At 49.1% G+C, this 19,115-nt stretch overlaps 1 protein-coding gene across 3 annotated transcripts; it reads left to right on the top strand.

Moving 5' to 3' along the window:
- Nucleotides 1-1,072: 1,072 nt before the first annotated feature.
- LOC135298353 (serine/threonine-protein kinase PAK 3-like) lies at nt 1,073-19,102 on the top strand. Of its 3 annotated transcripts, XM_064415911.1 has the most exons (17): nt 1,075-1,341; nt 2,155-2,226; nt 2,557-2,679; nt 2,958-3,083; nt 3,659-3,800; nt 5,982-6,045; nt 6,857-6,905; nt 8,113-8,222; nt 9,050-9,167; nt 10,002-10,101; nt 10,528-10,724; nt 11,055-11,189; nt 12,715-12,917; nt 13,098-13,237; nt 15,482-15,572; nt 15,953-16,273; nt 19,036-19,102. In XM_064415911.1, the coding sequence occupies exons 1-13, from the start codon at nt 1,162-1,164 to the stop codon at nt 12,757-12,759; spliced, it is 1,461 nt and encodes a 486-aa protein (XP_064271981.1). In that variant the 5' UTR covers nt 1,075-1,161; the 3' UTR covers nt 12,760-12,917; nt 13,098-13,237; nt 15,482-15,572; nt 15,953-16,273; nt 19,036-19,102. The 3 variants fall into 3 exon arrangements, with proteins under 3 accessions (XP_064271984.1, XP_064271981.1, XP_064271983.1); XM_064415914.1 differs by lacking the exon at nt 11,055-11,189 and having other exon boundaries at nt 1,073-1,341; XM_064415913.1 differs by lacking the exon at nt 15,953-16,273.
- Nucleotides 19,103-19,115: the final 13 nt, after the last annotated feature.

A 19,115-nucleotide genomic window follows, 5' to 3' on the forward strand; every position in this document is an offset into this window, starting at 1 on the left:
TGAAGGATGGTGCAGAACCTAGAACTACTTACAAACAGCAGCAGCAGCAGAAGGGAAAGGTCTTGTGACTTCTTGACAGTGTCTGGGGATTCTTGCTGAGCACTGATTCTTAACCACTTGTCCAGTCACCTCTGTAACCTGTCAAGGATCTTTTTGGCTGATCCTTCTTCCTTTTTAAAGAGTGCCCAGATATTTGGGCACTGCTGGCTTAGTTAGCCAAAAATAAAGGTAGCAAGTGGTCTTGTTCATCCAATTCCAGTAATTTAATTGGCCGGATATCTGTCCCTCCTCCTAGAGAGTTCTTGTGCAGATAGAAACCTACTTCTGGTTTCCTACTCATGCTGCTAGAAGCCAGAGGTTTTGCTATATGGTTTGGTGAATTCCTTTAGTCCCTTTTACTTAGAGAGTGCCTGGCCAACAAAGTACCTATACGTCCACTATGAATGGCATGAAGCATTGAGGAGTCAGCCAGGAGAGCCCTGTTCTGTCCTGCACCTGCGGAGTGACTTGGAAGTGCTGATGAGATCAGGGCTGTGAGCAGAGGCTGGGCTTTTGTCCCTTTGCAGATACTTGGTGGGCACACCCGTGTGTGATAGGTCAGGCAACAGCAATTTCAGCTTTGGTTGCTGAGACCAAACTGAGCTGGGCTAGGTCATGAGGAAAGGCTGCCCAGTCACCTGGAGGGGCCTGCTTTGCTATGTAAAGTGGCAAGATAGTCCTGCTGTATCTGAGTTTCCATGCAAGCCATTTTGTGTACTAAGGTGTAGGGATCTTAAAGCACATCTTACTGGAGAAGCTGCCCCTGTGTGCCAGGAGCAATTGCTCTTCATCTTCACGCCTTGTAGGTCAGAGAAGGAGAGCCTGCAAAGCAGCCTGCTGGAGGCTGAGCAGCACATATGGGAGCTGGAGATGGCCAGGAGCCCTGTGGAAGCCCAAGTGCACAGGGGCAGGCAGGCCAAGGAGGCGATACTGGGTGAGAGCCTGGTGCGCTTTGTTTCTGCTGGTGGCCCTGCCCCGTGCAGTGGCTGCGAAGGCAGCTCTGTGCCCAGGGCTTCTGAGCAGTGAAGCAGCTGAGGGCAGGTCCCTCCTTGCCTGAAACTGGAAGGGCTTAAGGCCAGCAGATTGCTCTGCTTGTGGAGTGTCTGACTGCTGCCGTGTGTCATGTTTGCAGAGGATGTGAGGGGCCTTCGTTGTGAGCTGCTGGCTGTAAGAGCTCTCAGCCAGCAGCAATGTGAAGACATGGCTGAACAGCTCCGCTGGGCACAAGAACAGTGCTGCAAGGCTCTGAGACTCTGGCAATCTGCCCAGGAAGAGGAAAAAAGGAACCTCATGCAAAAACTGGTAAGAAACAAGAGGCCCCTGAAGATTTCAGGCAGGTTTGGTGGGCTGGGTCAGCAGAAGAGCAGCCTGAGTATGTGACATGGCCACAAGCATCTGCTGTAGGCCAGACGTTGCTGGGCCAGGCAGCAGGGGCCTTCAAGGGCTCATACTTGAAGGCCTGTTAAGAGCCAGAGGACAATGCTGGGACAGTATATGCAGCCACAGGTTGAGGATGGGCATCAGCCAAGTTCCCCAGGAGGCTGGGTGGTCGCCACCCAAAGCATGGCAGCGAAGGGGCAGGATCTTCCCCACAGCCTTGTGCCATGCAGCAGGCAGCTGCTGACCTTGCTGCCAACTGCAGTCCCAGCAACTGGGTTCCTTGCTTTCTGTCCTCCCATGGTGGACAGATGTCTTTGGGCCTGAATCATACGCAAGAGGCCCCGTGCTGCTGGTATTTCAGCTGGTGGCCTGCCTTGTGACTGGATCATGGAGGCGCTGGCCTCATCCTCATCCTGCAGTCCATGTGCAGCTCTTCCTTGATCAAAGGGCAGGGGGAATGTGAGCACAGAGCCTCTGAGAACAGGCAGAAATGCTGAGGAGAGAGGGGCTAGAAAACAGGCAGCCATGAGAGCAGGGAAGGAAGGTGGCATCTCCTTCCTTCCACCTGCTGACACTCCCTCTACATTTTGGGTTAGAACAGCATTGCTGGAGGGCACAAAGTCATGACTCGTGCACTTTCCAGGTGGGGGGGTTGTTGGAGGGATGAAGCTTCCATTTCTCTCTATGGGGAGCATTGCTTGGACTTCATCAGGAATTGTCTGTTCCCCTGATCAGGAGAGACAACTGGAAGAGCAGCATGTGGAGGCACGGAAGCAGCTGGAGGAACGGGCAAACTTCCTGGCAGAGGTAGAGAGGGAGCAGGAGAAAAGGCTGCTTGAGATGAAGGGGGAAATTGGCATCATGCAAGCTGAAGAAGAAAAGCTACTAAGCAGAGGCAGTCAAGAGGCACAGAGTGTGGAAAGAGAGTTTGTGTGCTGTTTTGGACTCCTCTGGGCTCCCTATGGGCACTGCTTCCCTGGGCACTGTCTGTCTGGGTGGCATTGTCTCTTAGCTGGCCCCACAGAAATACGAGCATGAGAACAAAATGCTTTTGGAAAGCGAGAGCACATCAGTCTTGGTTGCCACACAAGTGGAGTGTGGGAAGTTTAAAGCCATCTTCTCTTCCTTTGTGGGCAGGTGCTGCAGGAAGAGCAGCGTCAGAAGGCTTGTGTCATCCACAAGGTGTACCAGCTGCAGAGAGAGCTGAAGCAAAGTGAGCAGCTGAGGCAGAAGCTGAATGAGCAGTGGCAGAATGAGCAGGTGAGCCTGAGTAGGCAGGCAGCAGAGGGAAGGGCAGTGATGGGGGCAGGAACTGGAGATCTGAGGAAGGGGAGGCAAGGACTACTGCCCGCACTGGAAGCACAGAGCCTGGCAGGCTCCAGTGCTGAGCAGCAGGAAGAAGAGCTGGGATGGAAGGGTTAGAGCTGGGTAAAGAAGTAGAAAGAAGTGGCTGAATAGAAGTGCTTTTGAGACTGGAAAAGAGGAAACGTGAGTGTGATGGCAGGTGCCAGTAAGATTTCTCTTGATGGAATATCAAGGTCATGCTGCAGGCTGAGCTGCAGGAAGCTGAGAGAAAGATGAGGGCAATGGAGAAGAGGCACCAAGAGGAAATGGAAAGGATGCACAAGGTCCTGCTGCAGTACAGGCTGGCTGAAGAAAAGCAGGTGAGTGAAAGAGCAGGAGGCACTGCAGTCATGCAACAAGTGGTCTCTGCCCTTGTTGCCTTTCCCCTGCAGAGCAGCAGTGGATGGGGGCAATGTCTCTGACCGCCGTGCTCTGTGGGCTCCATAGCAGCTGGACAGAAGAACACTTCCTGGGCTGCTGAACCTCAGCTGCTGCCCTGGGCAGCAGGGCTAGTGCTTTGGCCTGTGGGCCAGCAATCCTGTGAATGTATTTCTGCTGGCCTCTTAGTGCTCCCTTTGTTTTTTGAGGGGTTTGTTCAGGTAAGCATGGTGACCCACACAGATTCTGAGCAAGTTGTCCCTGTCCATGGTGACTGCAGTCCTCAGAACGGGCTGAAGTGTAAAGTTGCTCTTTTCCTTTCACGCTCTCCTCTACGGCTGGCTGTGACAAGCTGTAGTCTCTGACTGCTTGTGTGGGTTTGACTTGAGGAGGAAGAGTTGACAGCTCAGCTTGCAGCCTAACACCAGTGCTGTTCCTAAGGGCTTGCCTTTGAAATGCTCTGTCTGGGGCATCTCTGCCAAGCACCTTTCTGACACAAACAAATTTCTTGTCCCAGGTGGATGCAGGATCTGCCATCGAAGCTGCTGGTGCAGCAGCATCCTGCCAAGAAGCCTCCTCTCCACAGCCTGAAAACCAGAGCATGAGCAGCTCGGCCCGCTCAAGCCAGGAGAGAGAGAAGCAGTTCCTGAAGCTGCTGAGTACGTGCTGGGGATTTCTTGTGTGACCGAGCAGTGTTTTATGGTGTGTGTGCCTCAGCATGGGCTGGAGCACATGTTCCTCCTGCCTTTGGTGTCAGACAGACATTGTGGATCTCTACAGAAGCCAGTGTTGTGCTTGGGGGCAGCCAGACAGCACTTTGAGACATTCCTTTTGCCTTTGAGGGCAGCTGGGAGTGGGTGGGCTTTGCCTGAGCTTCCCTGTGCAGTGAAGACAAAAGCAGGGATTGTTTTGCAAGCAGCAGAAGGCTGCAACCCAGCCAATGCCTCCGTGAAGGTGTGTGTGCTAGTCTGGCCAAACTGATGAGAACACTTGGCTTCCTGGATTCCCTTTAGACTCCTGACCTGTCATTGGAGACAAAATTTTGTCATTGGAGACAAAATACTTCCCAGAACTTGATTGTCTGTGGGGCTGGTTTAATGCTGGTGTTGTTTTTATAACTGTTAGTACTTCTACTGTTCCTTCTTCAGTTTGGACTTGATAAGAATTCTACATTTTGGTTAGCCTGACCTTCTGGATGAGAACATCAGTTGATAGCACAAATAAGAGAGGAAGAGGTCTTTTCAATGTGCCCTAAAAGCTAAAATTCTTAGAACAATCCCGAGGTATCAGAGAAGAAGAGTTGTTTTCAAAGTGCCCCAAAAGATGAAAACCACCACACTTTTTTTGACAATCCCTGTTTGATATTTTAGTTGTATGCCTAGGAAGATGCATCAAAGAGACACATCCATGTGGCATTTCCAGATAGAACTGCCCTGCAGGCAATTCTCAGGAGGAAGCCTGCAGCCCCTCTGCTGCATGTTCCTCCAGTACCAGGCACTTTGTCACTGCTAATGCCCAGCTGATAAACACTCTTGGAATACTAAGCATTGGCCTCAATCCCTGCACAGATTCCTGCACTCGAGGAAAGCACACCAAGGCCTTGGTGACTCTGCAGTACAGCTGAGTTGCTTCTTACAACTAGTAAGGGCTGCCAGTGCAGTGCTGTCAGAGACTAACGGGTCAGGCACAGAGCAGAGCCCAGTTTACTCAGTGTCTGCCATCAGCTGTTGGGACAAAAGGTGGATTGATTGACTCCTCCGTGGGTCTGAAGAGAAAGACAACCATGTTCTGTCTTGAGTGGGGTCAACAGCTTGTAACAGAGCTGGGTGTGCCTCTGGCTTCTTGACAGTGGCTGTCAGTGGCCGTTCGTGCGCTTTGCCAAGCTTTTTGTCATACCTGCCCTGCCACTGACAGCTGCTGTGCCTGCAGGGGCTGGAGACTTCCTCAGCTGTGGCGTTGCAGCTGCCGCCCCGTTGCTGCAGCTTTGCCTGGGCTGGTGAGAGGATCAGCATCTCCTTTGTGCAGGTGTCTGTGTCACGGCAGCGCCTGAGGAGCGGCGCTGTCCTTGTGACCCGTCTGGGCTGTGCCCTTTGGGAAGATGGGGCACGTGGGTGCTGTTCAAGGGGCTGAGTCCAGTGCCAGTGGCTGCTGCAGCCCGGGCTGAAGACCAGCACTTGTAGTTCTTCACTGAATGAGGAACAGGCAAAGTGGTCTTCAGAACTTAGCCTGCTCCTAAATGAAAAGGGTTCTAATTCTTAGAGCCATTGTTCTTGGATGTAGCATGAGCTGCTGTTCTCTGAAAATGTCAAGGCATTCTTTAGGCAAACTGCTGAGAGGAAAGGGAACATCCCCTCCTCTCCTGGAATTCACTTTGCAATATTCTTTCTGGTCTGCAAAAAGCAGATGTTGATAAAAATTCATCCCAGATCCCAGGGTGCATTGAATCTTTGGAAGTATGTAATCTTGTGCTGAATCTCCCAAGAGAGTGTTTCTTCCCAAGAAAATGAAGGCTGCTGATTTTTCAGCCCTCCTTCCCATTTGTAGATGACAGCCGCTTGCCTTGGTGCCTGTTCTCTTCTGATTTCTGTCTGCTCTGATGGTTTTTCCATGGGCTTAGTTTCCTGTCAAGGCAACCCTGCAAAGGAGTGTGGGAGAATCAGACTCTGTGCAGAGCTGCCTGTCTTGCTGGGGCTGCTGTTGTTGTTGTTGTTGTTGATGTTATCGTTAGCCAAAAGACCACAAATTGCTCAGAGCCCCAGAGAGTGGAGCTGGGTTTCAGATCTCCTGCAAGCTCAATCTCTCTGTTTTGAACTTTGCTTCTTGCATTTTGTTTCTTTCAGGGTGTGTGGTGAGTGTGGAAGATCCAGAAAAGAAGTACACTGGATGGGAACATCTTGGCAGTGGGTGAGTGCAGCCACGGGCCACAGAACCACGGGCCAGGAATTTTGGTGGTGCAATAGCATGTGGGAAGTCAGGCAAGCTGCAAGCATCTTGAGAGCCTGGCTCCAGATTGTCCCTGTCTCACTACTGAGGCAGTACAAGGCATCATCAAAGATAACTGGATGCTGACAATGTCTTGGCTGCCTCAAGGAGCAGGACCTGGAAGCCCTCCTGTCCCTCCAAGATGGGGCACCAGTTTGCCTATTTTCCCAGGAGACATGGTTTTGTATGATTCAAAGTAATATGGCCACACTCATGAAGGAAGGAAAAGCTGAGAGAGCAGGTTTTGTGTGTTGTTTCCCACCAGACAGCTGTCAGATAACAGCTCTCAGTAGCATTCCTTAGTAGTATTTTTCTGGAAACAATATTCAGTGGTCAGGAAAATAAGAAAGGCTGTATGGCATTTCCTGAGTTTGGCAGGTAGGATGAAAAGAGAGCAGTGAGAAGGCCCAGCAGCACTGTGTGTTTCATTGCCTGGAAAGGCACGTCACAGGCACAGACACAAGAAGGAAAAGGCAAAGAAAACCCCCCAACATGCATAAGCTAGTGTGTCCATTGGAGATTTCTAGCAGCCCTTTTTCTTCCTGTGGGAGCCAGCTTTTCTCTTGGACACTCTGCATGGCAGAGGGCTGCTGGGCTGCTGTGCCTTGGCTGAAGAGTAGACAAAGCCCAGTGTTTTAGAGACACTGCAGGCAGCAGAGAGCTCCTGCCTGGGGTGCCTTTTGCTCCTCAGCACTGAACAACTTCTCTGTTCTTGCCACTGTTCTGATTCTAGGGGCTTTGGAGCTGTTTATAAGGCCTTCGACACTGCCACAGGACAAGCGGTGAGTGCCCATGCAGATCTTGCAGTTCTTGAGTGCTTTCCCCTGTGATGTGATCTGTGGCCAGAGCTTTGGCCTGCCTGTCTTTGCTGCAGAGGCTGTTCTGCAGAAGCAGTCTGTCTAGAGGCAGGCTGCAAAATGCATTTGGGACAGACTTTGTCCTTCCTACCTACCTGAATGAATGCAAGGATGGCCGTGGTGTCTTTCAGAGGACACGCTAGCTTGGACTTACTGGATAAATATGCATAGATTAGCTGATGGCAAGGGCCATCATTCCAGCCCAATTCCTCTTAAGCCCAGGATCAGACACAGATATTTTGTTTTCTATCACGTGATTCAGTTGGAAAATACAATGCAAGCCCTTCAGAAAGAGAGATCTTGTCTGGAGCACAGTTTTGCCTTTCAGTCCTAGGGAACCTAGTTCACATACACACACACCTACACACACACACACAGAGAGAGACACGTGCACAGATGAATGAGAAGAAGTTGATGAAGAGCCTTAAATAATACAACCTTGTGTTGATCCTGTGTTCCACTAGAGAGATGCTCTCTGTTCTGACCAGGCATGGTGGTGTCTTGGAGAGTCTTGCTGCTCTTTTTGACTCTCAGGAAATACATTCCATCTTCCTTAATAGTAAGGAATTAAAGAAGGTAGTTCCTTATCCAGCTGCAGAGCTGTGCTCAGGAACTGCACTTGGAGGGAGGTTTCGGAGGCGTCCGAAAGCCCTGAGCCCTGTACTTAGAACCTGGGGCACATCCATAGTGTACCACAGAAAGGGGTATTCATTTTTAAACCCATTCAATAATTTCAAGTCTAAAGATTGTTCTTCAAAGTTGCAAAAGCCAAACTGAAGAAGTGAGGATGTGCTGGGATTGTAACTTTACCTTGAGTCGCTTTGCAGTTCTTTTTTGACAGCATTTTCCCCATCATGTTTGTATGTGTTTACTCTGGCACACAATTGAATTGGCAGCCATCTCTTCACAGGAGAAAAATTACTTTTGGCTTCCAAAGCGTGTGTAAATGATAATAGTAGTGCTAAACAAAGTCTGTTTGAGAAGCCTGCGAGTGCAGAGGGTGGTGTTAGCGCTTTGTGGTTGATGGTTTAGAGTCCCTTTTTTCCGAGGTGACAAGGCATCCAGGCCCATGAGTGCCAGAGAAAGAGGCTCTGGTCATGTCTGTCCCTAAGAGCTTTTGATGTCATTGTAGGTGGCTGTAAAGGAACTTTATCTCCAGCACCAGGGCTGTGAGGGAATATTAAAAGAAATCCTGCTCATGAGAGAAAATAAGAACGCCAATATTGTCAGCTACTTAGAAAGGTAAGTAGTTCTGGTGATTTTCTGGGAACGTTCATTTCCATACTTGCAAGGCAAAGATTTAAAAGCTCTTTAGCCTCTGGCAGAAAATGGATCTTTCAATGAACATCAATCCACTCCTGCACCAGGCATGGGAGGAGTTTGCATTCTGTCCCCATGAATGCTTCCTGACATAAACAGCTTGAAGATTGATCTCAGAAACGTGGCTCTCTTACTAAGCCAGCAGCCTGTATGTTCACTTGCTGCATGTGGTTTTGCTGGTTTGGGGCGTGATTTTTTCTAAGTGTTGGAGGAGAAAACATGCCAGAGATTATGTACCTTGTGCTGTTCCCACTATTTTCCATAGCCTTGCATGCCAAAAGACTAGGCTAGGAGACACATAATTTGCCAGGTCTGAAATTGTTTTCCTGTTTGTGACTGTCCTTTCTGCAAGGTTTTCCAAAGGGTGTTGGCAGTGCTGCACACCCACTTGCCTTTAGTAAAAGCTGTGAAAACTGTGTCTCCTTGCTCCTGAAAGGAATGCGGCAATTTGTGTCTGAAGATGATGAAGCAGCTGCTGGGATGTGTCCACTTCCAGATTTATCTTTTTCCTCACTAAACCTCCTTTTTCCCCTGCTTGCCACCTAAGCCATCTCCTTTTCCATGGATGTGCCTTCCTCCTTTAGGTGGCACAGATGGCAGGCACTGGCTAGCCTAGGTGGAGTGTGTCTTCATTTGATTCCGTCTTCATTTACCAGTGACCTGGAAACAAAACTCAGCTGTAGTCTTTTCTTCCCCACAGCAATTTAGCTGTGCACATTCAGCTCCATGCTCTTGCTTTCCTCTTGCAGCTACCTTGTGGATGAGGCTGTCCTGCTGGTGTTGGAATATATGGATGGAGGCTCCTTAGCTGATGTGGTCACCGTGAGAAGGATGGCTGTAGGACACATAGCAACAGTGTGTCGGGAGGTAAGGGGTCCTGCTTGTGCTTGCGAAGGCTTGGACAAGGCTAGTCCTTTGAAAGCACTGCAAAGTGAGTGATTCCATGTTCAGAGCTTTCTTTCTGTGTTGCTCTTCTGCTTCAGAGAAGAAAGAGCATCTGGACTGAACTGCCTGCCAGTGTCCCTGCCCTTCCTGTACTCTGTTCTTCACTCTTATCCACCATCATTGAACTCTCTGTCTCTTTTTCCTTTTTATTTTCTGTTCTGCACTTTGCCTCCCCAAGCCTTTGCCCAGAGCCTTTCTGCACTGCCTTCTTTGCCTGTAAGTGCAAAGGTGCTGCTGTGAGAGTTTTAAACCAGAGGCCAAGCCAAAGAGAGACTCATCTGCCACAGGTCTCCACTCCAAAGGATGGCATGGCACCCAGCATGGTGCTTGCTGCTGAAAACTGACAAAGGAGCTACTTCCAAGTCTGCTGTCGAGGCAGCCGTAGAACCCTTGTCCTCCAGTCTCCCGCCCGACAGTGATCTCCTTGGTATCCAAGGCAGGGACGTTTTCCTCTTTTGGCAAACCATTGTTTGTCGTCCGGACGGGGAGAGCGCATCCGCTGCAGCAGCGCTCATTCTGACTGGCTTTGCAGGGGACAGTCTCGAGCAACGACTGACTGATGTTTCCCCCTCCAAAGCGAATATGCCTTCCCTTGGAAAGATCCTGCTCTCCTAGTGCTGCAGCAGCAAGCTCTTCCTCCTGCCAGCACTCACTGCTCCTTGGAGATCTGTGAATCTTCAGGAGCAGCCTCCTTTTGCATGTGATGAAATCAGATCAGGCTAACTTTTGGCCTCCTGTTTCTTTTTCCCCTGGCAGTGCCTGCAAGGCCTGGCTTTCCTTCATGCCAAGCAGGTGATCCACAGAGACATCAAAAGTGACAACATCCTTCTGGGCCGGGACGGCTCCGTCAAGCTGGGTGGGTATTCCTGCTCAGGCGCAGCGCTGCGGGGAGGCGGTGTGGGGCTGCTTTGGAGAGGCTGCCGGGTGCCAGCAGTGGCTGCTGAGAGTGCAGGGAGCGCTGTGCAAGCCCAGGCCGCAGCTGGAAGGTGCTGAGTGGTCTAGAGAGCAACCAGGTATCCAGAGTAACTTTGGTTTGTGGGTGTTCCTTCCAAAGGGAGAGAGTTACAGTGTAAACGTTCAGGGCAATGAGGAAAAGCCAAGGTTTTGTAGGAGTCATAGGCGGGTTGTCACCTGCACAATTGCCCATGTCCTTGGCTGCAGCCCTGAGGAAGGAGAGCCCAGCTGCTTTTCCAGATTGATTCAGCACTGCATTCTGGGACTGAGAGTGAGGAACCCTTTTCCTTGGTTTCCTACTTGAAGCAGTGTTTGTTTTCCTCCTCAGCTGATTTTGGCCTCTGTGCTGTGCTCAGCCCTGAGCACAGGAAACGGAGGTCGATGGTCGGGACCACTTACTGGATGGCACCCGAGGTCGTGAGAAGAGAGCCTTACGGCCCCAAAGTGGACACCTGGTCCCTTGGCATTGTGGGAATAGAAATGGCCACAGGAGAGGCTCCTTATATGCAGGAGACCAGTGACAAGGTAAGGTGCAAATGTGCTCAGATAGCCGTGTCCTTCTGCTCCGAGTCCATTAGAGAAAATCCCATTCCCACAGCTTGAAGTGCTTCCAGCAAGGGCCACTTCAAAAAAGGTCTCTGGGGCTCACATCAGCTGTCAAGGCAAGACCTGGTGCAGCTTGGAATAGCTGGGGCTGCACTGGAACCTTTTTTCCTTTGGGAGAGAAGGCTCATCTCTAAGTATCTGGTAGGCAAGAAATTGCCACTGCAGACTGGAGCTTCAAAGATGGGGTCTAGGTGAGCCCTGAAGGATATGGAAGAATCACATAGAGTCTCATGTTTCCTTTTGCTTCAGGCCAGCTACCTGATAGGCAAGCAAGGGGTTCCAAATCTGCACCAGCTCAGGCTACCCCCTGGCTTGTGTGAATTTCTGGGCTGCTGCCTGCAGATGGATGTGGACAGGCGAGGCTCTGCCAAGGAACTTCTGCAGGTACAAGGCAAAGCGGCTGCAGGCCAAACAGCTGTTCCCTGCCAGGGTTTGCTCCTCGGCCAAACTCCAGGGAATCAGATGGGCCCCCCACAGAGTAATCTCTGCTTTGGGTGCTTTTCAAATGAAAGCCAAGTAGGCTCTTGATTGCTGAGGTTAGAAGGGCCCAGTGAAGGTCATCTAGCCCAGAACTCCAGCCACTGGCAAGGACATCTTCAAGTAGATCAGGTTGCTCAGAGTCCCATCCAACCGGAGCTTGAATGTTGCTGGGCTTGGGGCTCCTCCCAGCTCTCTGGGCAGCCTGTGCCAGTGTTCCAGCACTCTCCTCACAAACAGTTTCTTCCTCAGAGCCAATCTGAATTGAGTGTCTTTTAGCTTAAAGCCATTCCCCCTTGTCCTCTTGCAATTGGCCCTGCTAAAAGATATGTCCCCAGCTTTCTTAGGAGCCCCTACAACTATTGAAAAGTCTCCTTGGGGCTTGCTCTTCTCCAGGCTAAACAAGCACAAGTCTCTCAGCCCTTCCTCAGAGGAGAGCTCGCACCTTCTGGTCATTTCTGTGTCCCTCTTTTGCTCTCAGGTGCTGTATTCAGGTTTGCCTGGTAGCAAAGGAACTGAAGTATTGCAATGCTGGGGATGGGGCTTGAGGAACACAATGAAAGCAGTCCCTGCCAAGCGGTTTTAGATTGGTCTGTGGGAATGGGGGAGCTGGGGTGGAGCTCACTGTGAGCATCCGAGAGCACCCAGCTTGTCCCGCCTGGCCCACCCTTGGAGGTTTCTGCCAGCCAAACAGGCACAGCTGTGCAGGATTTGTGCCAGCCCCATGTGCTGCCTTGCCCCATCAAGTAGATGAGAATGGCTGTGGCTTTGCTGCCAGGTTTGGTGGCAGACAAGGAGCTGGTGACCGGGCCACTTCCTTGGCTGTGCCTGCTGTGAAGGAAGATGCCAGCCAGCACAGGAGGGAGTGGGGTGTGCTGAGGCAGACACTGCTCTTCCTGCAAGCCAGAGCTGAGCACATCTGCACCCTGCTGCTTGTGTCCTTGCTCCTGGCTTGCTGCTGAAAACCTGCATGTCCAGCTTTCCTGAGATCAACACGTGGGATCAACATTTTTCAGAGCTCTTGGGAGTCTCTTGAGGAGTGCCTTTTGCCATATATCTCTCTTGGACACTCAAAGAGCCCATGTCTGTAGAAAAAAGGAGCTTAAATAAGTCTGCTGACTTTCCTGAAAGGAATAAATCCTTAGGACAGCAAGCAGCAATCCCACAGTTATAGGAGGACAAAAATCCCAGCAAGTGACAACACCATGAGGAATGGACTAGTGCAGTTCTGGGCTGTGTTTGCCTGTGACAGCAGCATGCTGGACATGAAGGCAGATGTGCTGCTGGTGCCCTCAGCCCCATGTCTGTGTATTTCTGGGTGCTGGAGGAATCCAGCTCGACCCTGTTAGGAAATCAGTTTGGAAAAGAATGGTTCCTTTTTCCTTTGTCTCTTTTAATTTGGTTTGTTTTGTTTCTTTTTCCCTTTGGGCAGCATCCATTTCTGCAATCAGCAGAGCCTCTCTTAAGCCTCTTCTGACAGCCTGATTGCTGCCATCCCTGCAGCAAGGGAATGCAGGAAGCAAAGGAAATGAGAAGGACCACGTCAGCACTGGAGAACAGAGCCTCTGAGAGCACGTAGGAATCCAGAGAAGAGAGGGGCTAGGAAAAAGGGAGCCATCAGAGCAGGAAAGGAAGGTGCCATCTCCTTTTCTCCCACCTGCTGAATTTCTGCTTAGGACAGCATTTCTGGAGGGCACAGAGTCACTACTGATGTGCATTTTTCTGGTGGGGGGTGGTGTGAGGCAAGAAGCTTCCACTGATTATTTGGGGAGCTTGTCTGGGACTACATTGAAAGTGTCTTCCTCCCCTCACCAGGAGCTGGAAGGGCAGCGTTTGGAGGCACAGTAGCTGCTGGCACCATGGGCAAACTTCCTGGCAGAGGTAGAGAAGGAGCAGGAGAAAAGGCTGCTTGAGATGAAGCAGGAAGTTGCCACCATGCAAGTGACCAAGAAGAGGTACGAAGCTGAGGCAGTCAAAAGGCAAAGGGTGTGAAAAGAGAGCTTGTGTGTTGTTTTGGACTGCTCTGCACTCCTTATGGGCACTGTTTCTCTGGGCTCTGTCAGTCTGGGTGGCTTTGTCTCCCTGCTGGCCCTTGGTAAACAGTGCTGGAGAGACCTTTGTGCCATGAGGGAAAGGAGCGGTCAGGTGAGAGACTACCAGAATGCAGGTTTGAGGAAGGCAGGAATGGCACTGCAGGCCCAAAGATAATGGGAAAGGCAGAGCTGTGTCTCAGAAGGAGGGAGGTCCCCCAGAATGCTCCCTGCAGAGCCAGGCTGGAGCTGTGGGAGCAGGCTGGCTGTCAGGCTGCTGAGGAGGTGCCTGAAGCTGCTGAGTACGTCCTGAGTGTTCTCTGTCTGATGGACCAGTGCATGGTGTGTGTGCCTCAGCATGGCCTGGAGCACATGTTCCTCCTGCCTTTGGTGTCAGACAGACATTGTGGATCTCTACAGAAGCCACTGTTGTGCTCAGGGGCAGCCACGCAGCACTTTGGGGCATTCCTTTTGCCTTTGAGGGCAGCTGGGAGTGGGTGGGCTTTGCCTGAGCTTCCCTGTGCAGTGAAGACAAAAGCAGGGATTGTTTTGCAAGCAGCAGAAGGCTGCAACCCAGCCAATGCCTCCGTGAAGGTGTGTGTGCTAGTCTGGCCAAACTGATGAGAACACTTGGCTTCCTAGATTCCCTTTAGACTCTGACTTGTCACCAGCCATTGAAGACAAAATACTTCCAAGAAATTGATTGGCTGTGTGGCTGGTTTAATGCTGGTGTTGTTTTTATGACTGTTAGTACTTCTACTGTTCCTTCTACAGTTTGGGTTTGATAAGAACTCTACATTTTGGTTAGCCTGACCTCCTGGAGGAGCATATCAGTTGACAGCACAAATAAGAGAGGAAGAGTTGTTTTCAAAGTGCCCCAAAAGAAGAAAACGACCACACTTTTTTTTTTTTTTTTTAAATCCCTGTTGGATATTTTAGTTGTAGATGCATCAAAGAGACACATCCATATGGCATTTCCAGATAGAACTGCCCTGCAGGCAATTCTCAGGAGGAAGCCTGCAGCCCCTCTGCTGCATGTTCCTCCAGTACCAGGCACTTTGTCACTGCTAATGCCCAGTTGGTAAACACTCTTGGAATACTAAGCATTGGCCTTAATCCCTGCACAGATTCCTGCACTCGAGGAAAGCACACCAAGGCCTTGGTGACTCTGCAGTACAGCTGAGTTGCTTCAAATAGTAGGAGCTGCAGAGAGGCAGAGAGGACTTTTATAAGGTCACTTCCAGTGAGGTTTATTTGAGCGCCCCAAAGGGGAACCAGAGACAAATATGAGCCATGTCCTCTGCACAAGGTTTAAGCGGGGGTGGGTACAGGGTCCGTAGCAAGGGGCAGGGCAAAGGGAATTGGCTCTCAGGGAAGAAGGGGCCATCCACCTCTTCCTGACCCCCTCTCTTTACATATTGTGACTAAACCACTAAATGTGTTTTTTTCAATGGAAGTCTTGCTGGATATGAATGGAGATACTTGGTTGTTTCCAATTGGTGAAACATTAATATGGCTTAAAACTCATGCGGCAAGGGAATAATTCAGCTCTGTGCAAAAAGACATTGTTCAGCTCTAATTGCGTGCTCACACCCAATTCAGGAACAATCATATTTCTCTAGTGTGCATGCAGCAACCATAATGAAGATTTGTTTTCTGAAATGTCTGCCCATAGGTAGCCAAGTGGAATCCAAAGGAGAATTCCTTCAGTCTGAAGGAACATCTATTTCAAACCCTTCAGACTGATTGGCCTGGCTACACTGACACAGACAGACAGAATTTGAAGTTAATATTCAGTCGTTCAGAGAATGGGAAAAAAAAAGCCCTGGAAATGAAGCCTAGATTCTTAGAATATGCTGAGGTAGCAGGGACCTGCCAGGATCCTGGTCCTGCACAGACACCACGAGAATCACACCCTGTGCCCAAAGAGTTGTCCAAACGCTTTTTGAGCTCTTTCTGCAGTGACCACTGGCTTGGGGAGCCTGTTGCAATGCTCGAGCACCCTCTGGGCCATGAATGTTTTCATGATATCCTGATTAAGCTCCCTCAATTCAGCTTCATGCTGTTTCCTTGAGTCCTGACACTCAAGGTCTGTTTTCCTTGCATGGAAAGAACTATGACAGTTGATATTCAGGCTTTTTAACATGAACTATTGGATCATCCATACAGAAAATCAGCTCCATCTCAGAACCCCACCAACACCAGTCAAGTGACATCTCTGGGACCTTCTGAGAGAGACGCTCCAGCAAGACCTGCTCAGGTATTTTGTGCATTTTTAACCTTCTGGACTGTATGGTAAATTTTAGCAGACTTGCTGGTGGTGTAAAAGCTGTGATGTCAATGTGCAGGACCTTCCCTTTTCGGGAAGTTTTGATGGAGCTCCTGAATGGGAATGTCTTTCTCTCAAAGCATTTTAGCTCCAGACTTGAAGTAGGACTTGCTAAGTGCTAGGATGAGAAAGGAGGGATGAGATAGAGCCTGTATTTACCTGCAGTTTACTTGCTAGTTTGAATGCTCTTTTTAGTTAAGAAAGATGTGTTTTCAACCTTGGCCAGTTCAGAAATGCTGCCTTTTCAGAATGGGAGCAAAAGCTGACCCTGCTCCTAGGTTGATGAACAAATTATGTTGTCATTGTTGCAGAAACGGCCTCTGGCTTCTGAATTTATCAGTCCTGTGATGAGGAAGAAGAGGACAATTGGTCACTGGCCCAGTCATGTCCAGGCAGCAGCTGGTGGCCACTTTTCTTCCTTCTTTCTGCCTTCCACATCCCTTTGCTTTTTGGACATGCTTCCAAGTTTTGGCTCCATTTCCCCCTGCACTCATGTGGTGCAAAAACGAGAGAAATTTCAGAGTTCCATCATCCCAGCACCTGCCAGAGTGCAGAGGAGATCCCCAATTCAAACAGGAAGAAAAATGAATTGGGAAGACTGAAGCAGTTGCATCCCTTGGATTTCGATGAAGGTATTAATGTGCTGGTTTCCCTGACTCCTGTTTTCATAACTGTGGTGTAAAGATTTGGTTATTAAGGTGCAATTAAGGTGCAAGCGCACCTCTTTCCACAGTCAAGAGTAAAAATGTTATTGAACAGGAAATGCAAAGTAGGGAGATAGAAAGAAATAAGAGAAGAGAGGCAGGGTGAGGGGAAGAGAGAGACATTCAGTAGGAAGATATCATCCCCACATGGGCCCTCTGTCATCCAGCTGGTCCTTCCTCACCCTTGGTCTTCTCGGTGGTGGGGGTTCCCAAGTCTCTCTGGGGGTACCACCTTTATACTGACCAAGATTGGGGGATCCACAGGGTGGTCACAGCTGTCCCCACGTCTTGGGCTAGAAGCCATGGAAGCAGTGATTCTCCTTACCCACACTCTCTACAGTGGAGTTTCTGTCTGGTGTCCTAATTCCAAACCTTCATCTCTGCTAGGCCAAGGCTTAGTGCTTTTCTTCCTGCAATCTGTGCTTCTCTCATATTCCTCTTCTGGTGGTTCATTATATGGAAACATCCTTCTTTGACAGTGTTTGGAAATAGTTAATTGTGCTCTTGCACCTTGTGACAAGGGAGCTTTGAAAGCTGGCTCTGGATACACAAAGGCACTGCTCTACATCACTGCTCTACCATTACCCCTGATGTATGGTCATGAAAAATCAAGAATTTTTTTTTTTTCCTGCCATTAGATTAGATTGTATCTCTTGCTTTAAAAGACAACAACAGCAAAGCCCAGAACCTGTGCTGCTGGAACCTTGTCTAAAATGACATTAAGTTTTAGAAATTCTCCCTCTAAGTAGTGCAAAAACCAGTTGAGGACAAAGAAATGTGAAATTGCTTGCTGTTGGGAGAAGCTGATTAAAATGAAGAACCAGGCATTATAAAACCACAGGGAATGGGTTATTTCTTTCCATTTGATTTCTAGTAAACTGACCGTTGACTGAGACACCGCTTTTTCCATCAGCAGATTTCCAAGACTGCATGCTGAATGCACAAACCTGTCACACATTGATTTCAGACTAGTTTACTGAAACAGTCAAATCTCTGTGATTGCATGGTTTTTCACTGAACTCAGCCTTTTCATGGAAACTCCAAAGGCTCAAAACCTGGGGTGTGGTTTCCTGGAGATCTGGATTTGAATGGGGCTGTGAGTTCCTCTCCATCCCAGCTGCAGAATTTCCTTCTTCAAAAGCTGTGGAAGTAGTACAGACTGAAAACAGTGTTGAAAAGCTAAACATAAAGGCATAAAGAACACTTGATTTCTGATGACAGGGACACAGGCAGTAGGGCAGAGTTCAGTTGCTTTGTTAAATCTGTGGCTTGTCTCTTTTGGAGGTTGACCTTGCAGATTCCAAGTTGGGTTTGGCGTGGAGGCAGGTTTAGAGTGTGCAGATGCCTCTTGCAAGTGCTGGTGTGCTTGTAGAGACAGGTGCTTTGAGATGGTCTTCCCACATTTCTTCTGGACATGCACACGGCACCTGCAAACCTTGGGAGCCTTTGGAAGGATTTCTGCTTGAATCCATAAACACATGAGCAGCTTTTATCAGGAGGCAGTAACAAAATTCTGCCCAGATGGTGAAGGAAAAATCTGTTCTGTGTTTCAAATTGGGGCTCAGGCTGAAGCTTTTGTGTGGACTGAGCCATGAGAGCAACTGCACTTTTGGAAATTAAATGCTCACAGCAAAGGCAAGTTGTATTGAACATGCTCTGACTATTGGTATTTCTGTCCAGCTTTATTACTATATTTACACTTCTTTTTATACTTCTGCTATACCATGTAATAGTTTGAACACTGAAATCAACAAAAGCAAATGGAATATCACATGACAGCTCTTTCCTCAAAAATTAAAGCTCAGGTGGCCTAAAGATTGGCAAGAATGGCTGAGTTTGAACAAGATTACTTTGTGTAAATAAGGGCAATGGAAGCTCACAAGGAACATAAAGGATCCTGTGGGTCTTTGATGCTTGGCACAAAACCTCAAGTGGAAAGCAGAGATTACCAAGATCCTGAGTGTTCCTTCCTGTTTCTGCTGACTTTTCCTTATGGCAGCTCTTTTTATTATCATCGTAGCTCTTCAACATTTCTTTGGAAAGAGGGCTTTGAGGTTATGTGTGCAATGCTTCCCAAATGCCTTTGGAAAGAGCCAAAGGGCAATTCACATGTGCAGAGCTGTTTCCAACCCCATCCTGCCATGTTAATCTGTTTTGGCTGCAGGTCATTGGAGCCTTAGTGCCAGTAAGCCAAATAGAATGGAACTGGCTTTCCTGCTGACAAGAGTGCAGGCACTCCTCCAAACTTTGGGCCCTGGAACTGGCAGGGAATTGGGGATAAAACATGGTGTGAGAAGAACTCAGCTTCCTTCTTCATTTCTTGTTAGAACCTCAATGTTGGTCTCTCTCAAGCTGTTGTCTTTTGTGAAGCTGCATCTGTTGCTGCAATAATTGAATGGCTCTGCAGATGACACCTCATGCTTTATATATGACAAATTATATAGCTGGGGCTAACACTGTGGGAATGCACAACCTGTAGGATAAAGTGGCCATTCCCTCTTTCTAAACCCCAGGACAGGCTACTGTGGAGAGGGTTGTGTGTGCCCCATTAATAAATGTTACTGCTTCTTCTAAATAATTTATTGTGAAAAGAAAGCACTGAAGGACTTTTCTCAAGAATGTCCAATGGGGATCCTTTGGCCTTTTAACGATCTCCTGACGAAGAGTGTCAAAATTCTGCTTTTCTGCAGGAACAAGAAAAGATCCTTCCATTGCCTCCACATGCTCTGCAACAAGCAACCAAGCAGACTACTTGAGGTGAGCCAAATAG

This window comes from Passer domesticus, chromosome 4 (genome assembly GCF_036417665.1).
Source record: "Passer domesticus isolate bPasDom1 chromosome 4, bPasDom1.hap1, whole genome shotgun sequence".
Classification (NCBI taxonomy): Eukaryota; Metazoa; Chordata; class Aves; order Passeriformes; family Passeridae; genus Passer; species Passer domesticus.

Bases quoted from the DNA above. Each gene is read 5' to 3' on its own strand.
- LOC135298353 (XM_064415911.1), top strand. From the start codon at position 1,162: ATGTTTGCAGAGGATGTGAGGGGCCTTCGTTGTGAGCTGCTGGCTGTA. The intron at 2,227-2,556 runs GTAGAGAGGGAG...CTTTGTGGGCAG, and splicing joins GGGCAAACTTCCTGGCAGAG to GTGCTGCAGGAAGAGCAGCG. The intron at 6,046-6,856 runs GTGAGTGCAGCC...TTCTGATTCTAG, and splicing joins TGGGAACATCTTGGCAGTGG to GGGCTTTGGAGCTGTTTATA.